Source organism: Cucurbita pepo, chromosome LG13 (assembly GCF_002806865.2).
Source record: "Cucurbita pepo subsp. pepo cultivar mu-cu-16 chromosome LG13, ASM280686v2, whole genome shotgun sequence".
Taxonomy (NCBI): domain Eukaryota; kingdom Viridiplantae; phylum Streptophyta; class Magnoliopsida; order Cucurbitales; family Cucurbitaceae; genus Cucurbita; species Cucurbita pepo.
Window position 1 is genome coordinate 4,452,791 of NC_036650.1, and position 26,165 is coordinate 4,478,955.

Sequence of the window (26,165 nt, forward strand, 5' to 3'; positions counted from 1 at the left end):
TCGCTTAAGCCATAGGGGTATGTGTCACAAGGTAGCTCGCTTAAGCCATAGGGGACATTTGGAGGCATTTTCATTTCTACCCATAGATCATATGGGCGGATTTGACTCAAGAACTACATGTCCAAATTCCCTCCAAAGCTTCGACCTTTGAAGTTAAGGTCCAGGACTCTGCCCGACCCTTCAACAAGCCCATCTCTAACACTTATGGATAGCTAACATCATACCTCGGTACATTTTGAGGCATACCTCCCTATAGGGTACATTTTAAGGCATTTTTATTCCTCCCAATAGGGGATATGGGCGGATTTGACTCAAGAAGTCCAAATTCCCTCCAAAATTTCAACTTTCAAAGTTAAGGTCCGGGACCCTTGCCCGACCCTTCAGAGCAAAAGATTTCAACTTTCAAAGTTAAGGTCCGGGACCCTTGCCCGACCCTTCAGAGCAAAAGAATGTTGAGAGTGGGATTTGAACCCACGCCCTTTCGGACCAGAACCTTAATCTGGCGCCTTAGACCAACTCGGCCATCTCAACGTTGGTTGAGCCATGGCCCTAAACTTGAAAATCTAAACCTAAATCTCAATTGGTAAAATTATGGTAAATCTAATATTATTTCAACACTCTCTTAGTTAGTTTTGTAGGTGAAGTTTGTAATATAAGAGCAATAAATTCTGATAATCTATATTTTATTAAACTCGTAATGTCTGGTAATCCATGGTTAGACATCACAAAATCAAACCCAAAAAACAAAAACATTGATATCTCAACAATGCTCTTACAACTTGTACTGAAAATAAAACAAGAGAGTTAAAAAGAGCTTGCATTCTGAAACCCATCGCTTTCTCTCTGTGTTTTCCTCTTCCAATTTCATCTTTCTTCAGTGCCATGATCTTCAACGAAGGCTCTGTCTTTAAACGCCATTGTTGCACTGCGTAAAGTCGAGGAAGAAGAAATGGGTAAAAGGAAAAAAGGGTCGAAAATGGGGGGATTGGACGTTAGAGATAGAAACGAAGGTTACGTACAGAGATGGGAGAGAGAAAGTGAATTCTGTTTTACCTCTGGAAACAGAGTATTGGGAAACTAAAATCCCAACTCAGATAGCAATAATGAAAAGTCTTATTCTTTCTCTCTCTCTCTCTCTCTAATTGTAGGACTGATAAGCTATTCTGTTCTTACAAACATACATCAACAGATTTTCTTCCACTGCACAGCGATTGCTTTCTTTCTTCTTCTCTACCCTGAATTTGCTTTCAATTCCTCTGCTTTTGCTACCCTTCTTTACTTGTTTGTTTCCTGAGAAAGACAGGGAAAGTAAAGGGTGTTGTTATTTCTAGTAAAAATGCAGAGCTTTGAAAACCCAGATCAGTTCTATGTCCATTCTTCTTCTTCTTCTTCCGTTGTTCTCTGGTAGTGTAGAATGGTTCTTCAACGACATTAATGGGTTTTGGTTTTTGGGGGGTTTGATGATGTTTTTTTTAACTTCCATGGTGGCTCTCTGTTTTTTTTGTTGTTAAAACAGGGGAGATGACAATGGACGATTCCACACGCGTTTTCTTCCGGATATGGAGCTTCAACAATCCGCTGTTGCTGTTGCTGCTTTTCATCAAGATGATGCTGTTGATTTAAGCCCAAGTATTCTCTCTCCTCTAACTACCTTCTGATTTTAAAATGATTTGGTTTCTTTTCTTGTCTTTTAATATATATTCTTTTTCTCTAGGCTCTGTTTTCCGTTTAAAATCGACCCACAATACAGCTTTTCCAATCCACCTACCGTACGGGGTATTTCAATCATCTCTTTTTTGTCGTTGTATATCTATGAAGCTTTTGAGGGTTAATGGGTTTGTGGGTTTTTGTTGAATGGTTGTGAAGAGCACGGATGTGGGTTCAATAGGAGGAACAGGGTATTTAGACACGGGACAGCAATCGATGCGGTTGAAGAAGCTGGCTCCGCCGCAGACGATGGCGGCTGGGAGCTTTGAGAACTGGGGCGAGTCAGCCATGGCAGATACTAGCCAACAGACTGACACTTCCACAGACATCGACACCGATGAAAGAAACCAGGTGCATAAATTGGAAGAAGAAACAGAGGAAAAAAACTCGTTCTTTATCTCTTTCCAGTTTCTTGCAGTGAATGGTTTTTATGTCTGCTTCTTGTTTAGCTTCAGGTAGTTGCACATGGAACTCTCATGGCGGACTCCATGGGTCAATCTAGAGCTAAATCTGTAGATCAAAAGGTCCTCTCATGAAGCTCTTTCCCTTCCCTGTTTTCCATTTTTCACAATTTAGTGCTTGAAAACTTCAATATGTAACCATTGAATTTGCTCACAGACGCTTCGTAGGCTTGCTCAGAATCGAGAAGCAGCTCGGAAGAGTCGATTGAGGAAGAAAGTAATGCGTTTTTGCTTTTTGAGTGGCTGAAAGTTGTATGATGTCGTTGTCGTCATTGTTGTGCTGTTGTTAAAGTTAGAATTTTGATGTCTTAAGTTGATGAAGGGAATATATTTGGAACATTTATAGGTTTTGGTTTTGGATAGGCATATGTCCAGCAGCTGGAAAGTAGTCGACAGAGGCTTGCGCAGCTAGAGCAGGAGCTTCATCGAGCACGCCAACAGGTGTTTGGGTGATTGAGATTTCCCGAGTTAAATGATTAATGTGAGATCCCACATCGGTCGGAGAGGAGAACTAAACATTCTTTACATGGGTGTGGAAACCTCTCACGCATTATAAAAGCTTAAGGGGAAGCTTAGAAGGAAAAGTCAAAAGATGACAATATCTGATAGGGGTGGGTTTGTTCTGTTACAAATGGTATTAGAGCCAAACACTAAACTGTGTGCCAGCGAGGACGCTGGGCCCACAAGGAAGTGGATTGTGAGATCTCAAGGGAACAAATCATTCCTTACAAGGATGTGAAACCTCTCCTTAACGGACGCATTTTAAAATTTTGAGAGGAAACTCAAAAAGAACAATATTTGCTAGTAGTGGGTTCACGTTGTTACAGTTTAGTTTGCACAAAGCGCTCTCGTTTCCTCGAATATGGAAAGTTGATTGTGTTTGATTGATAGCAGGGCATGTTTGTGGCTTCTGGGGCTGGAGACCATTGTTTATCAATGGCAGGAAATGGTAAGCAAAGATGAAACGATGGTGATTACAGTATGTTAGTTTGTAATATGAACTCCTGGATGAACTAGTTGCGTTGTTTCTTAATATCATCCTTAGGTGCCTTGGCATTCGATCTCGACTACGCGCGGTGGCTCGACGAGCATCAACGGCTTGTCAATGATCTAAGAGCATCTGCAAATTCTCAATTGGGAGATGAGGAATTGAGATTTCTTGTTGATGGGGTGATGGCACATTATGATGAACTCTTCAGGCTGAAGAGCATAGGCGCCAAGGCCGACGTTTTTCACATTCTTTCAGGCATGTGGAAGACTCCTGCTGAGAGGTGTTTCATGTGGCTGGGAGGATTCCGTTCGTCCGAGCTTCTAAAGGTAAAACTGTTTCGTAAGCTCGAGATCGTTCAGTACGAATCGATCGAGTCGTGTTTTAGTTTAACTCACTTCCTGGCCTTGGATTTGAATGAATTCAGATAGTTGGGAGCCATTTGGAGCCTCTAACAGATCAGCAGCTGATGGGTATATGCAATTTGCAGCAATCATCCCAACAAGCTGAAGATGCATTGTCACAAGGGATAGAAGCTTTGCAACAATCTCTTGTAGAAACTCTTTCCACTGCTTCTATAGGTCCAGCCAGTTCAGGGAATGTCGCTGATTACATGGGCCAAATGGCAATCGCTATGAGCAAGCTAACGACGCTCGAGAACTTTCTACATCAGGTTATTAACACTTCCAACCGTTCAATCAACTTTTAGAATGATAATAGACAAACGAGTATGTATGCAGCTAATTAAGGAATCCTTCATGTCTTCTCTTTCAGGCTGATCTGTTGAGGCAACAAACGCTCCAACAGATGCATAGGATATTAACTACTCGTCAAGCTGCACGAGCGCTTCTTGTCATCAGTGATTACTTTTCACGTCTTCGAGCTCTCAGTTCACTATGGTTAGCACGACCAAGAGAGTGATATCTAGCTTAGCCATATCGACACCAGACCAAGGGCAATCTACAGCAAGAACATGGCTTCTTGGAACAGAATCATCAAACTTTGAGAACTGTTCTTTATCAATATTAAGGGATTATGGGCTGCAAGTTGAAACCTTTTTTGACCCACTTGGTTTCCACTTTGTTCTGTTACCAAACAAGTGTCCTGTTTTTTGTTTTCTTTTCCATATAATTTTCTGGATGCTTAATTTGGTATGGTTTGATACAGATTAATGTAATCATATCTATATTAATTATTAATTTTTTTTGTTTTATTTTTCAAACCGACCAGAGTTTAGGCTCCACTCTAGCTACATTCTAACATAGCCACGTTACTCATTTGTAATTCTAGTGATTCTTTATTATCTTGGTTCTCTCTTTTTTAGTTGCGAACCGTTTGTCTTCAATTGTTAAGATCACAATTATGAACAGTAAGAACCTAATCTACGACTATGGATATGCTTGGCGGGCTCCGTGCTCATTGTCCTTACTTTTATCTTTGTTGGGCTCCCTATGGCTCTAGCCATAAGCTATGATAGCTCCAACTTGCAACCATAGGGGGGAAGCAGCTTGACTGGTCATGGTGCTACCTGGCCGGGTGGGATTCATGCTCGGAGGGTGTGAAAAGAATGAGAGGTTGGGCTTGGGATTCTAATGCTCGTGCTAATGTAATTATATTTCATATAATTTTCATAGGAATAAATTAATGATTTTAATTAATATTACGTATAATAGAACTCTAAAAAAAGGAGACAAACTAGCTAGTAATGGTAGTAATCGTGACAAGAGAAGGTGTGATCTCGATCTCCAACAACTTCATAGTCATGACCATAATGCCAGAAGCGTTCCTCCATGTCCGGCTCCGGCAAGCAAGCTACGGCGAAATCAGGACGAGAAGATGAAAAAGAACGGTATTGGTGGGCGGCAAGAGAGGGAAACACGGGCGGCCTCCAATCATCATGCTCCAAAGAAGGAAACATGGGGTTGGGATTGTGGTCGGCAATGGTTCCGGGGACTACTTGAGCTTGCTCCGGCGGTGGGTTTTGATCGGCAACGGGTTCGGGTTCTTCCATTTCTTCGACGTCGAGAATCTCGACTCTTCGATTCATCTTCCTCCGGATCTTAATGGCAATGTCGGACGGCCTGAATCTGCCAAACACGATCAGTCTGTGACTCTCCTTCTCTATCAAATGCTTCTCGATCGCTTAGCCATCCAAATCAAAACAACAACAACAAGAAGAAGGGTCAATTTTATAGTGATTTTGATGAACATTTTTTAAAATTTTTGTTTCTCTTATTAATACCTTTCATTTTCAAGATAATCCTTCGAAGTTTTCGACAACAAGCATTGCAATCGACGTTGATTTTCATAACCATACAGAATTGCTGCAAAACAATGGGAAATTTATAAGAAAAGCACAAGAAATAAGGAGGAGGAGAAATGGATTTGCTTGCCTTTGGGTGAGACATGAATTGGAGGGATGTTCTTATGTTGAATTGGAAAAGGTGGAGTTGTTTTGTTTGGATTTGATTTATATTTGTGGAGATGAACAATGGAATCTGATTCTGTTTTGGGGTTTAGGGTTTGTTGATGTCTTATACTTCTTGACTTCCATATTTTTACTTTTTGTGCAAACTTAGCATTGCTTCCTTCTTCTGCCTTTCTCTTTGCATTGCCTTCATGCTACATTCTTCGATCATATTTTCCTTTTTTATTTTAGAAATTATGGTTAAATTGGGTCGAGTTGAGTCGAGTATTGATAAGGATGGTAATAACAAAATAACATTTAGATACAAAATTTGATATGCTCTCAACATGGAGGGGGAGAGCTTTGTGATAGCATTAGGTTATCTTTTGTTATACATACAAAATAACATTTAGATAGCGATTTGATACAAAGACTGACCCCTCTCCCTATGGTTAACATTTCTAAGCTACCAAATTACAAGGCAAAAGCAGGGGGTTACCCAAAAGGAAGGGCAAAAATAAGCATCCAATAGATGCAGCATCACCACCCACTTAACAAAACTCAAATAAATTTAACTTATTAACACAAAGAAAATATCAAAAAAAAAATCATCATCTCGACATTACCAAGCTTGAGAGAGAAGGCACGACTGATGAAGTGAACAGAGAATCCCCCAGGTATTTGCAGTTCTCATGATCCACTTTCATGGAGTTTGGAGTTGCACCTCTTTCACATGGACTGGAAGAAGTTGATGGAGAAGAAACCGATCTACTCGCCAATGAACCGCTCCCACTGGGTTGGCTTCTTTTTTTCGAACCCGTCCACCGTAATTTGGCAAGCAAACCGTCCTTCGACAGATCTGGAACTGTGCTCAGTTCTTTAGTCTTGACTCGATCGCTTGATTGACTTCGATCTTCTCCTGGTTGTTTGCTGTCACAAACAGCATCTTGGCTCAACAAGGTCAACGTCTTGTTAGGGAAGCCATCATTTGCTGGACGGGACAGAATTGAAGTTGCGATATCTGGCCTTTCTTGCATATGCATCCACCGGTTTCCTATCCATTCTCGAGAATGCCTCAAATCGTCTCGGCCAAGAACCAATTCTTGCTTTTCACCTGAACGTATATATTGAAAATGCAATTTAGTGAGGAGGATTCTTTTTCATGGATAGCATTTTTCACTCAAACAAATACGAACCTGGCAAGTAAACTCGAAACTTGTCTTCGGATTCCTTCTGAATTATAATTCCTTCCCACCAACCGTCGTGCCACCATACATCAACGATTGTCCCGACATTGTAAACCGATGCAGCTTTGCTATCCTTACTGGGCTGTGGACGAATAACTAATCGTCCATTGATGCGTAAACCCAATTGATCAGCAGCTGCAACTCTGGATGCTGAAAGCCATTCCTGCAAGCAATGACCATCAAGCTCATATTAAAAATAAGAAAACGAGAAGCCAAAGAGAACCGTAATCACCCAAAAGAAAGCATACCATAAGCTTGTTCGACTCGTCATCGGCATCCTGAAGATTGTGATATTGCACCTTGACCTTCTCTCTGCGCTTTTTTACTATTGAAGCTCTAAACCAACACCCTCGAATACCGCTGTCGTGCGAGAGAACTTCAATCTCTGATCCTACAGATAACTGACCAGAAGAAGCATTGTTCAACTCCTTGCCTATAAAAGTTTTAGAAGCACAACCCCATTTGGGACTGAAAACAACACCGCTGTTCCTGCACACGTCAGGAGAAGAAGATATGTTTCCAGGTTTTCTCTTCTCAGTATTTTGCACGTCATCTTTTCTCAAGCGTCGATACCTCTTTCGAGGCCTCATCTCAGCACTCGTGTCATCTTCTGACTGCTGAGAGTGGGTGTGGGCTTTCGAAGAAGAAAGAGCGTACATGTATCTGAGTATTTCTTGCTTCCAATAGCCTTTGACCTGTGTAATATCAAAGGGTTTGATATCATCATTATCGAATTGCTTCTCACAAACATACGGCTCCAATAAAGTATGTTTCGCCTCGTTCTGGAACTTCTCAAAATGCTGGGGACTAAGAACAGTCGCCGCCCCATCTATGCATTCAACACTGAGATCTTGAAGACAAAGAGAAAAGTAAATCTCTCTGTCACTAAAATTGTGTGGCAAAACAATATCAACCTCATCAATTTTGTGAAACCATCGTACCACAACCATCCTGTTGCTTCGAGAGTCTTCATACATATCCTCCAAATATGCAACAAGACGTTTGCCTTCCTCGGCTAAGACATATACAAAGTCATGAACCTAAAAGATTATGAAAAAGAAAATGCAAGATTAATACAAGGCAATAACAAATGAACAGAAACTTGATTCACTGTTCGGATAGACAAAAGGGGATGTTGGAGAACAAACAGAACTACTCACTGAGATCTTAAAACCATTGCGGCTGAAAGATGGATAGTGCCATCGCTTTCGCTTACAGGTCCATGGAGATCCTAGCCATGAAAAATCTCTGGTATATTGACCCAATTTTATCTGTTGAACGTCCTGAAAAGAGAACTAGCAATAAGAAAACAATAGAACTGGCAAGCTTTGAGGCTGGAGAATGCTAAATAACATGCCAATTTTCAGATACTTGGAAGCCAGAACACATAAATGAATAGAACATGGAACCATCAACTGGTTAAACAAAGAAATAGACCCTCTTAAAGTACTACCTTCTGAGAAACAACAGTCGACGGGCAAGCATCTTCACCTTCTATGTCCATTATACGATCGGATGGTTGTGATGTTTTACGTTGCGAATCTGGTAAAAATAAATAATTGCATTGATTAAACTATGCACAGATGTTGCTAACTCATAATAAAAATGATAAAAAGGCATGAAAATTTCAAATAACAGGGGAAGACTAGACATGAAGATGGATGAACTGGAATCAAAAAGACGAATAGAATTACGGTGCTCGGAATTTAAAATCTTTTCAGGCAGCAAACAGAAGGGTTCACCGGGGAAAACCCAGATAACGAAATGGAATATTAGCAATCAAAAACACATAACAATTTTGGCCATGAAAGATCATAACCTATAATTATGAGGCCAAAAGTATTCCGTTGCTTCAATCAGCCCTTTAAAATTTGAGTAAGTGTGCCTGCAGCCCAGATAACTGTCAGTTCACATGAACATGAACACCAGAAATCCATGGAAGAAATAACAACGGTATTGACGAATCAAAAGTAGCCACATGCGAAAGGGAAAAGGCAAAAGAGATCCTTTGAGGCCAGAAGGAAAATCAAAACAAAGGCGATTTTAGGAGAGATGGATACAGAGTGGCTTATCGACATGCTGCTAAAAGCTCAAAAACAAACGCAACCCGCTGGATCCCAACCATACAGGAAGACATAATCTTAACTGGGAAAGGCATAGTTTCAAGAATTTCGTAAGGAATGAAAACCCCAATGGAGAAACCTCCTGAGCATTCAACAAAGTCGAAGACGAACAAGTCATCCATGGCCCGACCATGTCATGATTTTGATAGATCGGGAAATTGGAGGACAAGAAACTACAAAATTTCCTCTCTCAATAGCACCAAGCCATTCGACATCGTGATATAAAGACCGGTTCCAGAGAACCCACAAATGAACTGACCCCCTCTGTTTTGTGTTCTGGACAAAATTAATCTTTCCCCCAAGATCTTACGACATCCTCTAGCTCAAATATGGAGAAAGATAACGAATTTGAGGGTCGAAAACGAATAAATAGACAAACCCTTCAAGAATCCTTTATAGATTATCTAGATCTGAATAACGACCTCCACAAACCAAAAACCCCTGACCAACTCAAAACAAAAAAATCAAAACAAAACCAAAAATGGAAGACAGCAAGCTAAAATGGAAAAAGGAAGTAAAAAAAAAAAAGGTCGAGGAGAAGAACTTTAGGAACTCCGTGATGGAAATTCCAGAGAGAGACGCGGTAGTACCAGAAACAACAGAGCTTAGCCATTCAACGACCTCTCTGCGAGACTTAAGCTTGGTGAGCGAAGAACTAAGGAAGCGATCCCGCAATGCATAGTGATAAGTCATGTGCCTCAAACTCTTCTCCTTCCCCACGACGGCCAGATCTGAACCCCCATCGCCACGCTTCAGATAATAATGAACCTCTCTTCTCCCTCTATCACTCGACACGAAGACCTCATACCAGCTCACAAACCCACACGCCACCGACGCCATTGTTGTCCTCTCCGGCAGTGAAGCAACTGAACCCACCGCCGACAACCTCTTTACAAACAGAAAAACAGTGAAGGAACCCGCTCGAGAAATCAAAACCCACAAAAATAGACACCTTGGTCGAATCTGAAAATCCCCGATTAAAACCTTGTAATAGAAATTACAGGGGATGGGGCAAAAACCCAGAAAGAAGAATTGGGATATCACTCTGATTGTATCCTCTTCTTCCTAAATTCTTGTATAAAATTAAAGAATCCTGGGGCTGGGCTCCCTTCGAAATATATATAAGAAGGAGAGGGATTGGAGAAAGCGAAATTAAAAGATAGAAAATTTATCGAAATAGTATAAATGGCAGAAGCTAGGGTTTCGAGATTGCGGATTTAGGGATAGCGATGAACGGCTAAGATTGAATCGACGAGGATGGCTCAAAGAAATCGCGCGTATTACTTTCATCTTACGAAATGCCGAAAACACCCCTGTGAAGTGAGGTGATTTACGATGAGAGCCGAAGCGTGTGTAAGGTGCGGTGTCACGTGCGGTTAGGAGGGTTTTCAATGGTGCGAACAGATGTAGGTTGAGAAATATAGGACCGTTTTTTGAAGGTTGACGAGTAAAAAGTAAAAACCGTAGTTGCCGGTGAGGTAAGGGAAGACTCGCGCTTTGTGAAGCAAAATTAAATTTATTACAATTAATCTAAAATTAATTCATAAATTTATTACATATATTAGATTTAACCTAATCTGTTATTAATTAATTTATAAAAAAATATTTATGTTGGGAATTTTATATAATTATTATCTTACACTCATATAATTTATAATATATTATATTAATATGAAAGATCCGTGAAGAAAAAAAAAAAAAAGTATTTCAACCGCATAACTTTAGGTTTCTTTCTCATGACTTGGTGGTACAACACGAGTTCTTCCTTTCCCTCGATCTCTTCCTCTGTCTTGATATCTTTATTTCTAGTCTCTCTATAGTTTCTGATCATCTCTCAACTGATCTCATTCTTTACTTTTTCGATTGCCATACATGAGGATCCTCTCCACCTTTGTATCTAAATGATTTTGTTGTTGTTAAAGAGTGAAATCATCGACATAAAGATATAGTGTTTGATGGAGTTTGTGATCGTCCAATGGAAGCTGAAAACAATTGATTTGATGAGCTCACAACCTCTAAGAAAAATAGTCTCTTTAGCACACAATCTATCAATCTACGTCATGTTTGGTTCTCTATTTTGTGTGTGGTTGTTCCGACATGGGATGTAGTTAGCGATCAAGCTTTTCTTTCAACGGCTGACGACTTTCTAGATTGGGGGTTGAAACTGACGTGACATTGATGATTTTAAATGTGCCTTTTATTTAGTTTACTTGAGCTTCCGCTTTATTTTAAAAGTCCATTTGATGCTATGTTTTTAGTAGCAAGTCCCATTCTTCCTTAACCAAACAAAAATAAAATATTTTTTTTAATGTCATTCTATCGTTTAAAACTTCAAATTCAACCTATGAATACAATAGAAACATAAATACAAATAATTCAAAAAGACTTTTCAAATAATTTTAATTACATAAACGCTATAGCTATCAAATATGCACTTTTAGCAATATTCACGTCATCGTCATTCACTTAATTATAACTATCAATTATAGCTTGATATTTGAATGCAAGTTTGGATTAGTTCCTACAATTAGATGAGCTAATTTCCATAATACAGTTATAAATTATGATGTTGTGGAACACCGGTGAAAGTGGAATTTAAGGAGTAGAATTAAGAAAGTTTATTAACTTTAGTTTAGGCCAACTAAGTAATTAATTTTACTATGGGATGCGGCATGGTTGGGTTAATTGGTATGGTTGAATTCTAACTAGTTTGCACAGTTAAATCAATTAAGCTTAGGTGAATAATTGTTACGTTCGAGGGTAAATATAATTGGATGAATAAAGCCTAATAAATAATCTATTATAAAAATCTATAATTTTAATACGTTTTTAAATGACACATGAGTTTCCGCAACATGACTTTGGAAAAAGTTGGATCTAAATCTCAAATTGTTGAACTCGAAAAATAAACAATATTTTATTTCTGAAGTTTTTTTTAGTACAAGAAATTAAAATTTAAAATTTAAAAAGTAATTAGAAAATTATGCTTATATTGCACCACTACGCTCTCTAGTTGAGTATTGAACGTTAAATGTGATGTAATTGGACATGCACAAAAATGAAGCGAGTGGCCCAACTCAATTGATAAGTTCAATTGGTTCAAGTCCATTGGTTCACTCACAATCTAAAGGGTCGAACCACCTAAGGTTTGATTGAAGACCCACTAGAATGACCCGAATGGGTTGGCCAAGAGACCGACCCATCTTGTTACCTAGAGAATAGGAAAAAACCATTTCGTGCTCGATGATAAGAAGATAGTCTACGGTTAGAGTTCCTTATCTATTATTAAATATGGAATTAGTTTAAAAGTCACTTCCTCCTCTATTTTCGAATAAAAAAACATTAAAAAAAGAAAAAACTTTTAAACGAAAAGATAAGGTGAATAATATGGCAACCAATGAATAGTAATTGTAATTTGCAACGTTACGCAATCGACCGCAACGAACGGTCAATTCCGTTTTAAAAAATTAAAATAAAAGAAAATAAAGGAAGAAAGGGGTTGAGAGATAAGAGTGATGACGTGCGAGAAAGCAGGGCCCACACACGTTCAGGCCACGTCAGAAACCGCGTAAAGAATCCACATGAAGAGCAATAGACGTGGAAGCAGACAAGTATATCTCCTGCCATTGGAAATGTCAAAGAAGAATTTAAAAATGGAATGGGCAGTAAGAGAATAATAAAGAAAATGGAGGGGGTGGAAAGAAGAATAAGAGAAAAGTGAGGGGCTAGGGAATAAAGGCAAAATTGATGACGTGAGTGGTTCCAAAATGCCGCCAAAGACAGCTAAGCCGGCCCCACCCTTGGGCGCCGAGCCGCCGGGTTTCCTTTTTTAGTGTTCTTAGATATTTATTTAAAAATTAATTAGAAGTCTAATATTTAATAATCGATCCAATTTCCAATTCGTGGATAAAACGTCCTCCCATTATTGATTTTTTAATTCTATATTAAATAAATAATTAATTTTATAACTTTGTATTATTTCCTTAAAATATAAAATAAACACATAAAATTAAAAAAAAAAAAAAAAAAAAAACAACTAAGCACAAACTACCGTATTTGAATGAAGTTCTGTCGAGATGAACACCTGGGTAAGCTGATTTCATGTAATTTTATAAATAGTGTTTTAGAAGATATATTCTTTGTAACTGCACGTGCTTGAAATCATTCATTTAAATTTCTAGCTATCATGACATTTACCATTTTAGTGTTACTATATATATATATATTTTGTATTTTATCTCTCTTGTTCTTCGTGTTTTTTTTTATATTTTATATAGGATTGAGGGTGAGTTGCATACTAACAATTGGTATCAGAGTTAGGAGAGATTCATCTCAGATTATGAAGATGGAAACTCAAAGATGAGAATCGAGAAGTTTGATGGATCTGATTTTGATTTTTGGAAGATGATAATGGAAGATTATTTCTACCAGAAATATCATGAACCCTTATCCGGGGTGAGGCCAGATTCCATGACCACGAAATAATGAAAGCTCAAAGATCGACAAGCTCTAGGGTTGATTCAGTTGATGTTGCCTAGAAACGTGGTGTTAACATCATCAACAAGAAAAACAACATCGGATTTGTTGAAGGCTCGGATATGTAAAAAAAAAAAATAATAATAAAAAAAAAATAATAGTCAGCTATAAACAAGGTATATTTGATGCATAGATTGTTCAATTTATAAATGTTTGAGGTAGACTTATTACAAATCATATAAATGTTTTTAATATTACTGTAATGAGCTATGTGAAAATTAATTTTGATGATAGAATTAAAGCATTAATTTTGATGTCATATTTACCTGAGTCTTCAGATATTGTTGTTCCTGCGATCAATAGTTCCCGAAGATCTAAGAAACTAGGGGTGTACATGGTCCGGGTTGGGAGATCTTTTTGACCCAATCCAAAAGTTCGGATTGGTTGGATTAGTAACCCAATCGAACCATAAACTTTTCACAATCCAACTCAACCCAACCCAACCCGAAAATATATTAAAAGTTCACAAACAAACACAAATCAATCTATAATGGTTGGAAAAAAAAAATCAATGTAACAACAACAAAAATTATAACATATTAACATAATTCAACATTGTCATAAAACTAAAAACAATTAAATACCGACATTTTTCGAAAATTGGTTTAAGAGTACTGTATATAACAAAAATACAAGCATAGATCATGAAATTAAATAAACAATAAAAATGATTAGCTAGAGTATTGTATATAACAAAAAATATATATATATATATATATATATATATATATATATATATATATATATATATATTTTAATTAAAATATACTTATTTATTCGTTAATTTCAACTATTAAAAAAATAAATATATATATAAATTGTGATATAATAATTGCAACAAATAGATAATAAATATATTATAATTTAGAATATGTTTTAAAATTATATATATAATTTATGAACATTCATCTAAATAATTTAAACATAGATATAAATCATAATTAATAAACATTTGTATTATATGTATAAAATGTATTATAACTCATTTATATCATAGGTATAAAATGTATTAATAGTTATATATTATTTTATTCTAAAGTGTTTTAAAAGTAGTATGAAATATTAAGATATTTTTAAAATATATATATATATAAGAAATTGAACAAAGAAATTAAAAAAACATTTGTATTATAGATATAAAATGTATTAATAGTTATATGTTACTTTATTCTAGAGTATTTTTTTAAAAAAATGTATTAATAATTATATGTTATTTTAGACTAAAATATTTTAAAAATAGTATGAAATATCTAATATGAAATGTATTAATAGTTATATGTCATTTTAGACTAAAGTGTTTTAAAAATAGTGAAATATCTAAATAGTATGAAATATTAAAGTATTTTAAAAGTATATAATATAAAAGGAACTAAACAAAAGAAATTAAATAAAATAACAACATAATATAAAAAAAAATAAACAAAATGTATATATATAAAAGAAACTGAAAAAAGAACAGAAAAATATAAAAAAATATATATATATAAACAAAACACTAAAATTAAAAATAATAAAGTAACAAAAAATAATATAAACAAAACAAAGAAATTAAAAATAAAAAAATTAAACAAAATGTATATATAAAAGAAACTAAAAAAGAAAATAAAAATAATAAAATAATAAAATAACACAATAACAAAATGAAAATTCATTAAAAATTAAAAAATTAAAAACAGACGGGAGTGTCCTTAGACTGGACTTTAGTACGCAAACTCATTAATACAAAAAATATTCTTAATGTATTTTATATATTTGCATTTGGCTCGAGTCAACCCGAAGGTTTTGTCCATGAACCCGAAACCGAACCGATTTAGTTTGGGTTCAGAAAAATGAACCAAACCCTACCCGAAATGCTAATACAACCCAACCCAACCCTTATAGTTCGGATTGGGTTGGTCCGGGTTGTAGGGTTGCCGGGTTGAATGTACACCCCTATAAAAAAGTGCAGTTTGATAAATTTGAGATGGTTTTTTAGCAAAAATATTCGAAAAATATGGCCAAACAAATAGAAGGGCCCAAACAAATATGGCCAATAAAAATGGTCCATAATGTTTGGACCGTGGAAAATGGTACATACATATGCTTGGGACCATCTTTAGTTTCATCATTTGGTGTATCTAAGTTATACGTCATTTTTATTGATGATTTAAGCATGAATGTATGAGTTTATTTCTTGAAACACAAGTCAAATGCTTTTGTTACTTTCGAGAGGTGGAAAACTAAAGTTGAACATCAGATCGATTTGAAGATCAATTGTTTAAGGTCAGACAATGGAAGAGAATATGACAAATCAAAATTTAAAAATGTACAATGAGGGAGTCAGATAAATAAAGACAATTCTCAATAAGGAAAGACAAAATGACATTGTTGAAAGAGTGAACAGAATATTGAAGGAGCAGATAAGAAGTACGAGGATTCATGATGTTGTGAATACAATAGTTTATTTGGTCAATAAAGGGTTGCAGTACTCTTGGGGTTCATGATGCTAGAAGAAGTATGAATAGTAAAAGAGCTCAAGTACTTTTCCTCGAGAACCTTTGCTTGCACTATATATGTTCATGTTGATCCAAAGAAAAGAGACAAGCTTGATGTTAAGGTTGTCAAGTGCTACTTCATAGATTATGGTTCTAACATATTTGGGTACAAGTTTTGGGATGACAAGTACATAAAAATCTAGAGATATTGTGACGTGAAATTTGATGAAAATGTCACTTACAAATCGTGTTAAATTGTCAAAGGGGCAATCTCCAAAACAGCTAAGTGTGAGCACATGACATTAGTTCCATATGTGTTTCTACCGTTGAGAGCTTGATCTATACTAAAAGTCTGCCCTAGACTTAATATAACACATATGGTGGGAATTGTTAGCAAGTACTTGACATACTCTGGGAAAGAACATTAGTAAGCTATGAAGTAATTTCTAGATATTTAAGATGTACATCTAATATTTCACTTCACTTCGTTATGGTAATGACAAAATAGTTGTGCAAGGTTTTGTTGCTGCTAATCTTTGCGAAGTTGTAGACTCCAATAAAAGTACATTCAAATGTATATACATTATAGATGGAACAACAGTGAGTTGGATGTCCAAGCTTCATTTACTGAGGATGAGTACATGACAATAGCAGATTATCTCAAAGAGCTAGAATATTTTTTTACACAAATAATCAAAGTGCTGTACAGTTGGTGAAGAACCTAGTCTATCATTCAAAGATAAAAACACATTAGAAGATGATACCACCACTCGGTGATATGTGTTTGAAGAGTATAGAAGGTGGAAAACAGATGATATGAATGACAGATTATCTAGAAGAGTTAAGTAAGAAGCCACCTAAGAAGATTTTTTTATACAAATAGTCAAAGTTTCATACCGTTGGTGAGGAACCCTATCATTATTCAAAGATAAAACACATTAAAAGACAATACTACTTCACTTGCAAGTTAGTGGAAGAAGGTGATATCTGTTTGGAGAAGATAGACAGTGCAAAAAATCCAGCAAACACATTGACAAACTATGTTGATGTTGAAAAATTGAGATCGTTCAAAAACCTTGGCTAATCTTTTGTAGCTCATATAGAAATTGCATTGGCGTGAAGGTATTGATTATGAAGAGCATCTTTCCCAAATAAAATTATTGAAGCTATCATTACTCAAGTGTAAAAATTGTTAGGTTGTTGTATTCATGACTATATTATAGTAAATTGATAATAAAGTAAATTAAATTATATATATTTTCGGTTTTTGGAGATGTATTCTTAGTAATTGTACATGTTTAAAGTCACCAACGTTGGAGAGTTTACTTTCTGGCCACCTATATTTTTCATTGCATTTTTGCTTTCTTGTTCTTCGTGTTCTTTGGATCGAGATCTTTAGCTACTTAAGATATGGTAGATGTTTTAGCAAATGATTGTGATGCCTCTTAGTAATATGAAGTGAAGAGTGACCCAAAGAAGAAAAATAAGGACCAATTGTGGAAGTTGATGCCAGGACATTTTTGTGTACTTAGATTGCTTCAATGGCCAATATTTTTACAAACATGTATATAGCGAACGGATGCTGACAATATTAGTGTAGATCAAATTATAGTTCTTTGAAATGATTATTAGTGTCTTATTCACTATACCATTGACTATATAACATAACGCTAAAGTCGTTGAAAGCATGAAACACATATATATTCTCCACTAGAGCACGTACTATGCAATAACACTAGCAACTAGCAACGACTATTGAACATCAATGAAACTAAACTAAACTGGGTTCACAAGTTGAACTTCATCCACCTTAGAGCTATCCACAACCTTCCTTTGAACCTCCAAAGGCTTAAAAGTATACATCTTGGCACAAACTATGTAATAAACAAGATTAAAAACCTGCAAAAGGGTAACCAACCAATAGAAATTTTCCAACTTCCCCTTATTAATGTTATCATTCCTTAGCCAATTGTACCCATTGGGGCCAGCGGTGTACTTATGCACCAACGTAACCAAAAGGGTGCTCAAATAATTCCCAGCCGAAATGGATGTCCAAAACAGAGCCATAGCAGTGCTCCTCATGCTCTCAGGGGACTGATCATAGAAGAACTCGAGATGGCCAATGGACATGAAAGCCTCGGCCATGCCATGGAGGCTGTATTGGGGGACAAGCCAGAAGATGGAAATGGGGATGGTGGAGGAGGGGTGATCTTGAAGGCCGTGAATTAAGGCCACATGCTTGCGCTTTCTCTCAACGAAGCCGGCTACCAATGTGGCGAAGATTGAGATTACAAGGCCGATGCCCATGCGCTTGAGGAAGGTAATGCCGCGGTCGAGGCCTGTGAAGCGGCGGGCGATGGGGATGAAGATGCGGTCGTATAAGGCGATGGTTATGAGCATTGTGAGGAGAGTGAAAACGCTCATAGAGCCGGCTGGGATTTTGAAGGAATCTGTGAGTCGTCTGTCCATGGTTGTGCCCTGTTGGAGTGAAAATGTGTACTGTTGGGAATAGGCTGTGATTAGAATGATTCCAGAGGCCCAAATTGGACCCATTCGGATCACGGATTTCAGCTCTTCCACTCGGTGGACTGTGTTTAGATTCCAAAGATTGGGTTTTTCCCCCAATTTCACCTTGTCTTGTTCTGTTACTACGGCTGCTTTGTCCAGAAATCTGCATCGTTTTTCACATGTTAATCTACAGGGTTAACCCATATGATTGTTATGGAGAAAAACAAGAATTACCGCATATGATTGGTATGGAGAAGCTTGCCATCACGAGAAATTGGGTCATCAATGTCATGATTTTGATAAAGCAAGGTTGAATTAGGAACCATTTCGAGTTTCCTTTTCCTAAACGCTGCAACGCTCACTTGGAGCAGCCGTGTAAAGGGGCTGCCAGAGGGGTCCAAGTGCCTATAAATCGAGTACCCCAAAACGAACGTGATAATGGAAAGGAACATAGCGATGGTGGGAATTCCAAATCCCCAACCCCACCCTATGTTGTCCTGCACGTACACCAGCACCGTCACCGCCACCAGCATCGAAGCCCCCATCGCGAAATAATACCAATTGAAGTATTTGTACGTCTTCTTCCCCTGCTTTGGATCCGACTCATCGAACTGGTCTGCCCCAAACGACACCACGCACGGCCGGATCCCCCCTGACCCCAGCGCCGTTAGCAGCAGAGAAAAGTATAGTATTCCCAACTGCTTGCCGCTGGCTTCTTCGCAGATTTCTCCGCCCTTGCACGGCGGCGGCTTCAGTCCAGGCACCACCGCCGACGTCGTCAGGCTTATCATTCCCTACACCCACAAACATTATCTTAGTATAGACATAATTCTAACTAGTAAAGCAGAGTATTAATGCCCAACAAAACTATTCACTTCTAATTGAGTTGAAATTAAAAAAAAAATGGAATATTTTGATTGATTTTCACTAAAAATTGACGTTTTTTTTTTTATTTCCCATGTGTATAAATTTTGTCAAAAAGAAAAAAAAAAATAATCCACAAAAATGATATGGGTTTGTAAGAAGAAAAACAGAGTAAAATATGGAGTGGAAACAGAGGAGTTACAATCTGGTAGAGGATAGAGGCGACAGTGATGGTCCAGAAGCGGCCGACGTATGAGTCGGCGATGAAGGCTCCGATGAGGGGCGTCAAGCTGGCAGTTCCATTGAAGTTGGTGATGGTATTGGCTCCTTTGGTTAATGGCATATGGAGCTGCTTGGTCAAGTAGCTAATCATGTTGGTATTAAAACCAACCACAGCAATCTTCTCGCAGATCTCATTAGCTAATTCAGCATAACAAACCCACAAAAACCAAAATCAAAATCCCCACTTTAAACAACAATTAATTAATCGAAGAAGAAGAAGAAGAAGAGTACCGAAGATGAAGGGCATAGTAATAAGGCCGCCCTTCTTCCTTTCCACATGGTTTCTAGTGCTCTGCTGCTCCTCCATTGTTGGGTTCTTCCACGAAGGCGTTTGGGCAGTGGTGGTGGAAATGGCTTATGGGGAGCTCTCCCTGTTTATAGGCACCTCATCGTTATCACAACATTTTACACTCTTCACAAATCTTCATAACAGAGATGAAGACAAATTCTGGCCACAAGTGACATTTCAGGAATTTTCTTCGATTTATTTTTACGATATATATCCATTTTATTTTTATTTTTTAAAAGAAATGAAATAAATGGGTGTTAGTTAAATGGCTCGTTATGTATGATTGCTTAGAAGTTACAGCATTAATAGGAAGATTACCTAAAGAGAAAAGTGAAACCAGTGAGTTCACCTACTACGTATGTTTTAGAAAGGGAGAGAAGCGGTGGCCGGGAACTCTTTGATAAGAAACGGCGGCCGGTGGCGGTATTGGGCGTTCAAATTTGTTCATATATTATTCTTGTGCATGATTGAAGGGACAAAAATGATTCCATCTTGATTTCCTTTTTATCTCTTTCTTATTAATCCATTATTATTTTATTATTATTGGATTGAAAAATTGTTAAGATGGACAAAAATTTAAACTTGAAATATTGTAGCTGGGACCTATCGCGACTGGATTTGTAACGACTTTACTTTTTCTCTTAAAATAAAATCGATACTACATGCATGTTATGACTATTATGTGTCGCAAACTATTTAAAACATTTCATCTTAAAAGTTTTCGTGGACTTTAGGTTTATAAATATTACCAACTTAGTAAAAGCATCATTTCAGTTCCATGGTTTTCACTACGACGTCGTTATTCATGCATATGTATCTTGCTTTTAACTAAAAAGTAAAAGTAACACTTGATTTAAAATCAGTAAGTGACCCCACAACTAGAGTCAAGAAATGTAATTACATGTAATCATGTTTTGAATCTATCATTTCATAAAACATCATTTCAGCTAAAGGCGTTGTGGGGTCTACTCTAGCTGTAGGCGTCACTGGGGGTGGCACTGCTGCATACGTCCGAATCACAGATCCCTCGCGAACTAGACTCCCTCTACTCTTGCCTCGTTCTCTTGCAGGGGGTACTAAGTCTTCAACCGCTGAGAACATACCATACATATCATAGTCTAGGATTCTCAGCATCATGGTTATGTTAATTGCTCCTCACTTCTAATAGTGAAAACTATACTCACAAACTAACACAAATCATTCGAAAACTCATATGAGGTCACTCAATATAAAATTGGTCCAAGTAGAGCACGTTTAACCATAAAGTTCCTTTAATTGAGCCACCGAAAAGGAAGGTGCACATTGTTGGTATGGATAATAACTTTCATTTAAGTATTTCTTAGTGATTCTATTCTTCGGACCGCTCTCATTCAGATGTGGTTTACGACTCATTTACTCGAGTATCACAACATGCATAAGGTCCTACATCTAAAATCAAAAAGTTTTTTTTTTCCTCCATACTGTTTGATATATTATTTATTTAAAATATATAAAGTTTAGGTAGAAATTTTGGCAAAATATTGGAGAGTTAATGACTTACCCACAAGAATACAAAAATCTAATAATTTAATGGGTTAAATTCAACCTCACTATCAATAAGTAAATAAAAAAATATTTAAATTTAAAAGTATAAATCCTTTTCTGACTCATAAATTTGTGGGGCACCTTGGAAATTTCAAATTCATTTTTCAAACATGTCATAATGAACAAATGATCATTCATCCATCTCTTTTAATCATGTTTGAAACTTGAAAGCGACATTGTTTTTTTTTTTGTTTAATGTCCCTCTCAATTTTTAGATAATCATGTGATCAATTAACGTAAGGACTCCTTTAGTCAAGATTTTGAGTTTTAATTTTCTAATTTTGAAAATTATATTTGTTTTCTTTCGATTTTTCTATTATTCTATTATGATTTTCATATTTCTAATAGAAATACTTGAACTTCTAGTCAATGAACTTTTAATTATTGGCGTTATTGGTTTATTGTACGTGCATATGATTTTGCAATTCATATTAGTTTTCTCCCTTCATGTCGGTTGTGGTTATTTTACATTAGTTCTGATCGATTTAGGAAAATGAGTTTTTTTTGTGCATTGGTCGAATATCTTTATGCAATAAGTGATTGGGATAAGCTTTTAACATTTTGAACTTAGATATTAATTACAGGTTGAGGATGAGATACCTAGCCTTGAATAATATGCTAAATTCTTAATTAGGTTTAGTGATTTTAATTTTGATACTTTGTTATAAGATTTAGACTAAAGTTTGAGTAAATAAATGTAAGGTTCAAACTAAAAACACTTTCTTATTTGGATAACGGCTGTTTTTTAAGGTTTTTAAATGTACGTGTAGGTGATTAATCTATAATTTGTGTGTTTATTGGCAATTATCTATTTAGGCTCTGCATTAATGGTACCACTAGGGGCACTGATTGGCCGTCCCTCGTTGTTGTTTTTGGCCACAACAACACACATACTCAATGAACACAAAGAACAGGATAGAGGAAATGTTGCTAAGGATTTGTATTGATGATTTTGTACAGTAAGAGAGAATATACCGAGAACAACAAGATAGAAAAAATGTAAGGAGAATATTGACTAAGGATTTGTAAAAATGTAAGGAGAATATTGACGACTACACGGATGTATAGTAACAAAGAATACAGAGTATATTTTCAAAGTCCCAAATATATATATATACAATGGTTTAGACGGTATATAAATATAACCATCTACTATATATAGCTTTATCAGATATAGCTCTCTACTATAAATAATTATTTACACAATTTAACTAAGAAAGTATAACCGTGACTAAGCTATAAATAATCCGGCTACCTAACCTAACACATTTTCCATATTTTAGGTATGGTCACACCATGTTGGCCCCTTTGAATGAGTCATGATCTAACAATTTACTTTATGTTTTCTACTATTTAAAGAATGAAAACATCATTAAAGATTCATATTGTTCTAAGATGAAAACAAAAATGGTATTTTTAGGGGTTTGAAAATATGTTTTTACTGTGCCTAAGGTAGAGATACATCAATAAACTGACATCATATGTGAACGAGAATAATTCTAAAAATTTGATTATTAAAATTACTTAAAAGAATTGATAGTTACTACATGTGAGTGATGATAAATTAATGAACCGTGTTTGTTTATAAGGACAATCTCCACTCGTACAAACATTCAAGATAAGTAGGTAATATGATTTGAGTGAAGCAAAGAAAAGTAAAAAGTAAAGTATGGAAGGAGATGAGAAAGGTTGATGATGTGAAAAGTGAAAAAAGGACACAAAATCTTATGAAGGGACCATAGGATTTAGTTTGGGAAAATATCTGTCATCTCCCATCAAAATTAGGGTTTAAGCTTTTTGAATTTAACAGGAATTTTTGTTCTTATAAAAAAAATGAAAAACCAAATATTTTCCATTTCAAGTGCCTTTCTCTCCAATTATTTAAATTTCCTAAATAATGTTTTATTATTTATAGTTTGTTTGTACATATAATCCATATTAATTAGTATGTGTTTGTCACGACATTTAATGTATTTGTGAAATAGTTCTATTGTTGTAGTGGAACCACATGATAGGTTGATTGTGGACTGAGGTTTCGTTCTGTTTCTGAATCTGTCTCCATGTGGTATGGCATGGCATTGGGTACGACCCTTTGTAGTGCGTTAGTGGGGCGGCCATAAAGTGATGCCTCGCGCGCCCACCCTCCCTTGCATTCCCCTCACCTCCCTCTCTCTCTTTCTCTAGTGCTTACGTTGCGTGTTCATATGTTCAACAACACTTGTCATTTCCTCCACTACTACTACTACTTTTCTTTTCTTGGTTTGGCATGATGATATCAAAACCACACGTTGTTTCTCATTCATATCTTTTTCTTTCAAACCTACTTTCAATCGAGTTGATTTGTCAGGAAAATCTTATGAAACATGTGACGTTCGAGTTTATGATATTGAATGTTAAAGTTCAAGGTGTCAAAATTTGCCACTTATTTTTAATTAAATTAGTTATGGAATATATGATATTCGTATTCAGTTAATATTCGAAGAATATATTAATTAAGGAATATATGATATATTTTCCAGTTAAATTTGATTAATAGTATATTTTATTTTATTCTCAACGTTGAGTTAGTTTATATATATATATATATATATATTTTTAGATATTAGTTAGTATTTTGTATCATATTTAAAGGTTGCGAATATCATTAAACCTTACGATCCCAATTCTACCTTTTCATACTTAATTTTCTATTGTTTAGTTCAGTAATAATATTTTCAGATCTATTCACACTTTTTAGTGGTAGATATTGGATCAGTTGGTATCAGAGTCATGCCCTAAACTTAATCATATCAATAGAATCCTCAAATATCGAACAAAGAATTGTGAGTCTCGAAGGTGTAGTCAGAAGTGACTAAAGTGTCAAACAAATGGTGTACTTTGTTCGAGGGCTCCAGAAAAAGGAGTCGAGCCTCGATTAAGGTGAGGCTATTCGAGAGCTCCATAAGCCTCAAGGGAGGCTTGTAGTGTACTTTGTTCGAGAGGAGGATTGTTGAGGATTATTGAGAGTGAGTCTCACATTGGTTAATTTAGTGGAAGTCATGGGTTTACAAGTAAGGAATACTATCTCCACTATCTCAGTTGGTAGGAGGCATTTTCGTAATTAACTCGAATTCAAGGGTATTTTGGTAATTTGCCATTTTAAAAATATTTTATTGTTATTACTATTTTGAAAAAAAAAAAAAAAAAAAAAATCATGTAAAGAAGTGAAATTGTTNATACCCATTAATTTTCTCTGGACTCTTCTTTTGTGTGGAAACATACCATGAATGAAGATTAAAATAATAAATGGGATAGATGTTAATATAATAAGGGTCAAGGTAAATGAACGAGACATTTAGAAGAATCACTTTATGGGAGGGGAAGAATCTCAATTATTTATTTTTGAAGATTTGTTTAGTCCAATAATAAATTCCCTATTTTCATTATTGAGAAATTAAAGTGAAATCAAAGCAGTTGGAATCAAATAAGTGAGACCCAGGTGTGATGGATAAAGATGCCACATGGAACGTAGTTAGGTCGGGCCCTTCGAACATGATGGATAAAGTCGATTTTAGAATTATAAATTGGTTCTAGAAAATCTTTTGGACCAATCCAAAATTTTGGGTCTTATATTTTCGAGTTAGATTGTCAGATTAATAGTTTAAAATTCGAAATTAATAATTGTATCAATTTAAAATAAGTTTAAACATTCTATTATAATATATATATATATATGAAATAAATATTTATCATGTATTTATGAGTAAAAAATTGGTATGAAAATGGTAAAAGAGAAATAGTCTCAAAGTAACTTTTTTGATTCACTTGAAAATCTTTATTTTCTTTCTTTTTTTTTTTTTTTTTAGAAAAATTAAAGGTATTCATAAATATTAATTAAAATTATAAATTCATGAAAAATAATTTACACGGATCTTCAATTAACCATAGTTTTATTAAAACAATTATGGTAGAGAAATTAGTATTAAATAAAGTTCGCTATGTCCTAAACAACTATGGACAATATCATACCATTGTGGAGATTCGTAATTCCTAATATGGTATCAGAGTCATGCCCTAAACTTAGTCATGATAATAGAATCCTCAAATATCGAACAAAGATTGTGAGTCTTGAAGGTGTAGTAAAAAAGTGACTAAAGTGTCGAACAAAGGATGTACTTTGTTCGAGGATTCCAAAAAAAAGAGTTGAGTCTTGATTAAGGGGAGGTTGTACGAGAGCTCCACAAGTCTCAGGGGAGGCTTATAGTGTACTTTGTTCGAGAGGAAGATTGTCAAGGATTGTTGGGAGTGAGTCTCACATTAACCAATTTAGGGAATGATTATGGGTTTATAAATAATTGAATACATCTACGTTGGTATGAGGCTTTTTGGGAAGCCCAAATCAAAGCCACGAGAGCTTATACGTAAAGTAGACAATATTATACTATCGTGAAGAGTCGTGTTCATTTTAAACCTAAGACGGGTAACCAACAAAATAGAGTGAGAAGAGAGACATGGAAGAGAGTGTTATGATTGAGGTGAAATCATAGGATAAACAAAAAAGAAATGCACGTGATCTTGATTGATCTATGCTCCATGCTCCATGCTCCTCGTAAAGACAAGACCTCCACTCTTTCCCACATCACTGGTCGGTGGTTTCATGAGTTTTCATATCAGATTGTAATTCAATAAATCAAACACATCACTAGACAGGCTTAT

The 26,165-nt window shown here is 35.9% G+C and overlaps 4 protein-coding genes and 1 non-coding gene across 8 annotated transcripts; 1 reads left to right on the forward strand and 4 right to left on the reverse strand.

Annotated features, from left to right (window-relative positions):
* Positions 1-450: 450 nt before the first annotated feature.
* On the reverse strand, positions 451-531 carry TRNAL-AAG. The gene has a single exon. It is a non-coding gene; the product is annotated as a tRNA-Leu (tRNA).
* A 219-nt stretch (positions 532-750) lies between these two features.
* On the forward strand, positions 751-4,369 carry LOC111808144 (transcription factor HBP-1b(c38)-like). 3 transcript variants are annotated; one of them, XM_023693959.1, is made up of 11 exons: positions 751-1,404; positions 1,517-1,629; positions 1,715-1,776; positions 1,867-2,058; positions 2,163-2,231; positions 2,326-2,385; positions 2,532-2,609; positions 3,063-3,117; positions 3,214-3,485; positions 3,584-3,829; positions 3,931-4,369. In XM_023693959.1, exons 1-11 carry the CDS (start codon positions 1,337-1,339, stop codon positions 4,075-4,077), a joined length of 1,362 nt encoding a protein of 453 aa, XP_023549727.1. In that variant the 5' UTR covers positions 751-1,336; the 3' UTR covers positions 4,078-4,369. The 3 variants fall into 3 exon arrangements, with proteins under 3 accessions (XP_023549727.1, XP_023549726.1, XP_023549728.1); XM_023693958.1 differs by having other exon boundaries at positions 753-1,404; positions 2,157-2,231; XM_023693960.1 differs by lacking the exon at positions 2,532-2,609 and having other exon boundaries at positions 754-1,404; positions 2,157-2,231.
* A 373-nt stretch (positions 4,370-4,742) lies between these two features.
* Positions 4,743-5,596, reverse strand: LOC111809131. Its single transcript, XM_023695491.1, has 3 exons — positions 5,550-5,596; positions 5,399-5,480; positions 4,743-5,298 (listed from the first exon to the last, which is right to left on the reverse strand). Exons 1-3 carry the CDS (start codon positions 5,562-5,564, stop codon positions 4,856-4,858), a joined length of 540 nt encoding a protein of 179 aa, XP_023551259.1. The 5' UTR covers positions 5,565-5,596; the 3' UTR covers positions 4,743-4,855.
* A 284-nt stretch (positions 5,597-5,880) lies between these two features.
* On the reverse strand, positions 5,881-10,101 carry LOC111808604. Of its 2 annotated transcripts, XM_023694692.1 has the most exons (7): positions 9,524-9,653; positions 8,630-8,695; positions 8,264-8,352; positions 7,971-8,093; positions 7,059-7,850; positions 6,760-6,973; positions 5,881-6,677 (listed from the first exon to the last, which is right to left on the reverse strand). In XM_023694692.1, exons 3-7 carry the CDS (start codon positions 8,312-8,314, stop codon positions 6,175-6,177), a joined length of 1,683 nt encoding a protein of 560 aa, XP_023550460.1. In that variant the 5' UTR covers positions 8,315-8,352; positions 8,630-8,695; positions 9,524-9,653; the 3' UTR covers positions 5,881-6,174. The 2 variants fall into 2 exon arrangements, with proteins under 2 accessions (XP_023550460.1, XP_023550459.1); XM_023694691.1 differs by lacking the exon at positions 8,630-8,695 and having other exon boundaries at positions 9,524-10,101.
* A 7,448-nt stretch (positions 10,102-17,549) lies between these two features.
* LOC111808870 (protein NRT1/ PTR FAMILY 3.1) lies at positions 17,550-20,068 on the reverse strand. The gene is made up of 4 exons (XM_023695087.1): positions 19,829-20,068; positions 19,518-19,735; positions 18,686-19,245; positions 17,550-18,614 (listed from the first exon to the last, which is right to left on the reverse strand). The coding sequence occupies exons 1-4, from the start codon at positions 19,902-19,904 to the stop codon at positions 17,720-17,722; spliced, it is 1,749 nt and encodes a 582-aa protein (XP_023550855.1). The 5' UTR covers positions 19,905-20,068; the 3' UTR covers positions 17,550-17,719.
* Positions 20,069-26,165: the final 6,097 nt, after the last annotated feature.

What these genes read in the sequence shown, in the direction of transcription:
- LOC111808144 (XM_023693958.1), top strand. Translation starts at nt 1,337, where the DNA reads ATGCAGAGCTTTGAAAACCCAGATCAGTTCTATGTCCATTCTTCTTCT. An exon ending in TCTTCTTCCGTTGTTCTCTG is followed by an intron (nt 1,405 to 1,516) that starts GTAGTGTAGAAT and finishes TTGTTAAAACAG; the next exon opens with GGGAGATGACAATGGACGAT. An exon ending in TTTATCAATGGCAGGAAATG is followed by an intron (nt 3,118 to 3,213) that starts GTAAGCAAAGAT and finishes TATCATCCTTAG; the next exon opens with GTGCCTTGGCATTCGATCTC.
- LOC111809131 (XM_023695491.1), bottom strand. An exon ending in GATTATCTTGAAAATGAAAG is followed by an intron (nt 5,299 to 5,398) that starts GTATTAATAAGA and finishes TGGATGGCTAAG; the next exon opens with CGATCGAGAAGCATTTGATA.
- LOC111808604 (XM_023694691.1), bottom strand. Translation starts at nt 9,773, where the DNA reads ATGGCGTCGGTGGCGTGTGGGTTTGTGAGCTGGTATGAGGTCTTCGTG. An exon ending in CGACTGTTGTTTCTCAGAAG is followed by an intron (nt 8,094 to 8,263) that starts GTAGTACTTTAA and finishes TTCTCTTTTCAG; the next exon opens with GACGTTCAACAGATAAAATT. An exon ending in GCAATGGTTTTAAGATCTCA is followed by an intron (nt 7,851 to 7,970) that starts GTGAGTAGTTCT and finishes ATAATCTTTTAG; the next exon opens with GTTCATGACTTTGTATATGT.
- LOC111808870 (XM_023695087.1), bottom strand. Translation starts at nt 19,904, where the DNA reads ATGGAGGAGCAGCAGAGCACTAGAAACCATGTGGAAAGGAAGAAGGGC. An exon ending in TACTATGCCCTTCATCTTCG is followed by an intron (nt 19,736 to 19,828) that starts GTACTCTTCTTC and finishes ATGCTGAATTAG; the next exon opens with CTAATGAGATCTGCGAGAAG. An exon ending in CCTCTATCCTCTACCAGATT is followed by an intron (nt 19,246 to 19,517) that starts GTAACTCCTCTG and finishes TTGTGGGTGTAG; the next exon opens with GGAATGATAAGCCTGACGAC.